The 4148-nt window shown below is 45.3% G+C and overlaps 1 protein-coding gene across 1 annotated transcript in view; it reads left to right on the top strand.

Annotated features, from left to right (window-relative positions):
- Positions 1-4148, top strand: part of AIFM1 (apoptosis inducing factor mitochondria associated 1) — a 41588-nt gene that overhangs the window by 31533 nt on the left and 5907 nt on the right. Inside the window, 4 exon segments of the mRNA XM_017863980.1 lie at positions 820-928; positions 2039-2146; positions 2493-2581; positions 3036-3176. Of these exon segments, the coding sequence (XP_017719469.1) occupies positions 820-928; positions 2039-2146; positions 2493-2581; positions 3036-3176 (447 nt within the window).

Here is a 4148-nt window from a genome sequence, read left to right as displayed (position 1 = left end):
CTCCCAAGTAGCTGGGACTACAGGCATCCACCACCATGCCCAGCTAATTTTTTGTATTTTTAGTAGAGACGGGGTTTCACCATGTTAGTCAGGATGGTCTCAATCTCCTGACCTTGTGATCCACCTGCCTTGGCCTCCGAAAGTGCTGAAATTACAGGCGTGAGCCACCACGCCCGGCCCTTTTTTTTTTTTCCGAGACTGAGTCTCACTCTATCGCCCAGGCTGGAGTGCGGTGGCATGATCTTGGTTCACTACAGCGTCCACCTCCCAGGTTCAAGCGATTCTTGTGACTCAGTCTCCCAAGTAGCTGGAATTACAGGCATGTGCCACCACGACCAGCTAATTTTTTTTGTATTTTTAGTAGGGATGAGATTTCACCCTGTTGGCCAGACTGTGTACTGTCTTTTAAGTTCTTCCTAGAACAAGGTTTGTCAGCCTCTGCAGTATTGGCATTTTGAGCTGGATAATTGTAGTGGGGGCTGTCTTATGCCATTGTAGTATGTTAGCATCCTGGCCTCTTGTACACTAAATGCTGGGAGCACCTACTTGCCCTCACAACCAAAAATGTCTTCAGATATTGCCAGATGTCCTCCTGGGGAAGATAGGGACAAAATTGCCACCAATTGAGAACCACTGTTTATAGAAGGAATTTTACCATGAAGAAAGAAATTTGCATTAATAACATAGAAGTTATAATTGAGTCACTTTATACAAGGAGAAAATTTACTGTTGCCAAAGATTTAGAAGAAACTACTTCCTAGTATTATTATCCGATGCCCCTTTTGGAAATTAATGGACTAAACTGATGTGGTCCTGCAGATTGGAGACTTTAGAAGCTTGGAGAAGATTTCACGGGAAGTCAAATCAATTACGATTATCGGTGGGGGCTTCCTTGGTAGCGAACTGGCCTGTGCTCTTGGCAGAAAGGGTGAGTATTGAGGAGTGACCTTGATATTCTTTCTCTAGTCTTATACAGCTTTTCTGTGAATCCCAGAGATGTGTTTGGCAGGATCCGTAGAAAGAGTTTAATTAAGGTTTATATAGTGAAAAGCTAAGCACTGAGATTAGTTCTGGTGAGGGATCCCTTGGTGACCAAAAAGCTGTCAGCTGAGCAACTTAACAGCGACGCTTTTTAATTTAATTTTATTTTATTTTATTTTATTTTTTTGAGACGGAGTTTCGCTCTTGTTGCCCAGGCTGGAGTGCAATGGTGCGATCTCTGCTCACTGCAACCTCCGCCTCCGAGGTTCAAGCGATTCTCCTGCCTCAGCCTCTGGAGTAGCTGGGATTACAGGCGTGCATCACCACAGCTGGCTAATTTTGTATTTTTAGTAGAGACGGGGTTTTTCCATGTTGGTCAGGCTGGTCTTGAACTCCCAACCTCAGGTGATCCACCTACCTCGGCCTCCCAAAGTGCTGGGATTACAGGTGTGAGCCACTGCACCCTGCCAACAGCAGTGCTTTCTTTCCTTTCCTCTACCCTCTATGCCAGGACTCCTTAGAAATAAAATATTAAGGAAAGTAACTTATGAAGATGATAAGGGCAATGCAGACTACAGAATAATAGGTCTTTGAACTGCTGCTTCCTGTAAAAAGCCAAAACCTTCTTTGGGCACATGATGGTTCCCAGCTTGACAGATCTGTGAGCTCCAGTTGGAATGTTTCATGGCAACTAGTTACCTTAATGTTCTTTTTCAGATATATGAAATCAGGGCTCTTTTCAGGAGGATGCTTCCTAATCAGAGGTTGCAAAGCACTTGTGTAAGCCTTAGGTGACTGCATGGGTGGAAGTACACAGAGTTCGCCATCTGAAGCTTAATCTGGGACCAGAAGTTCTGATACCTGTTGTATTTGCGTTACAAATGAACTTGAGCACCTAGGCCCTCATGCCCAGTGTCCTGTAAGTGGGCGCTCTGGCCCGGATTGCAGCTCTGCCCTGTCTTTAGTGAGGCCTGCCTGCTGCTCCTTTACTTCTCTTACTGTCTTTCTAGGATTGACTTTTGCTTCCTGCTATAACTACTCTGTTTCTTCTTCCCAGCTCGAGCCTTGGGCACAGAAGTGATTCAGCTCTTCCCCGAGAAAGGAAATATGGGAAAGATCCTCCCCGAATACCTCAGCAACTGGACCATGGAAAAAGTCAGACGAGGTAGAGAGACTGTTTCTATATGCTGCCACTCTATTTCCTTTGAGTGTGACCTAAGGCAAACTTCGCTTCTATGGGAACCCCCTTGACATAAGCCCTATCACCTGGCCTGTAAAATGTTTCCACCATTCTCCAGTCAGCTAAGTTCATCTAGGTGTTCTGAATCACATGCCCCAAATTCCTGGAAGTGCTGAAAATGAGCCATGGGTGTAGGTTCTTGCGGCTCTCCAAAACTGCCTGTGTACTGATTATTGGTTTTTCCATGAAGGAGACCACTGGTCAGCTTCCCTACTTCCCATGAAAGTGACAGCCTCGTAGGCTCACTCTCAGGTCTTGTTTGCCTTTACAGAGGGGGTTAAGGTGATGCCAAATGCTATTGTTCAATCGGTTGGAGTCAGCAGTGGCAAGTTACTTATCAAGCTGAAAGACGGCAGGAAGGTAAGGAAGGAAAAGACAGCCCGCCAGGAGGCCTTCCAGTTCTCCACTCCCCTTGCCTCATTCTTACTCCTTTATTTGACACCAGTAGATTATTTTTCCTGGCAGTTGCCATTAACCTGATATAATTTTCGGAATTAACTACCCCTCCATTAAAACAGAATGATGAGAGCCAGAGGAGACACCTGTGAACCACTTTCCCTTAGCCCCTTTCTATCTGTCTCACAGAGTTTTGAGTCCTGGCTAGGGTGGCAGATTTCTGTTCGAATGACATGGGGGATGTGCATGGGATGGGGTGGTGGAGGCTTATGAAATAGAACTTAAAATCCATTTACCAGAGGTAAGTTAACCCATGATTTTTTGAAGTCCCAATTCTTAATGGCATGATGGGCCATTGTTAACGCCTATAGGCATACATGGGAACTGTGGTAATTGAATTATTTCTTTTTTACCTCAGGTAGAAACTGACCACATAGTGGCGGCTGTGGGCCTGGAGCCCAATGTTGAGTTGGCCAAGACTGGTGGCCTGGAAATAGACTCAGATTTTGGTGGCTTCCGGGTAAATGCAGAGCTACAAGCACGCTCTAACATCTGGGTGGTAAGTGTGCTACAGCATGACCAGGCACAGTTCATTCTCCCTAGCCTGTGAACAGGTCTGCCTGGTGGTGTGCTAAAGCTCATCAGCCTAACCAAATAGGGTCAGAGTGTTTAGAGGCTGAGGGTACAGAATAGAAATGTGTGAACTGCTTGATTCAGAAGACCAGGTATGGCCTCATGTGCAAGCTAGTGGCAGATAAAATGAGCAGTGTGCATGCCTGCAGGAGTAGAACTCTTCCGGTTCTACTTATTGGCATCAGCCACTGGCATAACCCCTGGTGGGCATGCACATAGCTTTCAGATGGATCTGCTGTTCCCTTTGCCCAAACGTGAATCCGGAGGATGGAGGATGAAGCAATTTATAACCTGTTCCCTAGAAAGGAAAATTACGCTGTTTTCATTTTCCTTGAGTACTATTTTTAGCTGTTTTTTACAATCTATTATGACACAAACAAGACTATAGTATGTAGGAACCATGAGGTAATTTCCCCATTGCTAGTTACAAGTGTATTGTGTGTGTTTATGGACTCTGCAACTAAGGACATAGGCACCTTGAAGGAAATTTTTTCCCCCTCCAAACCTTGCTTTAAAAAAAAAAGATGAAATGTACTGGATTTTTTTAACTTGTTATAAAAGTAATACGTGGGCCAGGCGAAGTGGCTCACGCCTGTAATCCCAGCACTTTGGGAGGCTGAGGCAGGTGGATCACTTGAGATCAGGAGTTTGAGACCAGCCTGGCTAACATGGCAAAACCCCGTCTCTACTAAAATATACAAAAATTAGCCGGGTGTAGTGGCACAGGCCTGTTATCCCAGCTACTTGGGGGACTGAGTGAGGCAGGAGAATCACTTGAATTCAGGAGGCAGAGGCTGCAGTGAGCAGAGATCACGCCACTGCCCTCCAGCCTGGGCAACGACAGAGCAAGACTCAGTCTCAAAAAAAAAAAAAAAAAAAAAAAAAAAAATGGGGTCAA

This window comes from Rhinopithecus bieti, unplaced genomic scaffold, assembly GCF_001698545.2.
Source record: "Rhinopithecus bieti isolate Rb0 unplaced genomic scaffold, ASM169854v2 scaffold_75017, whole genome shotgun sequence".
NCBI classification, from domain to species: domain Eukaryota; kingdom Metazoa; phylum Chordata; class Mammalia; order Primates; family Cercopithecidae; genus Rhinopithecus; species Rhinopithecus bieti.
This window is presented reverse-complemented; position numbering and strand designations above follow the sequence as displayed.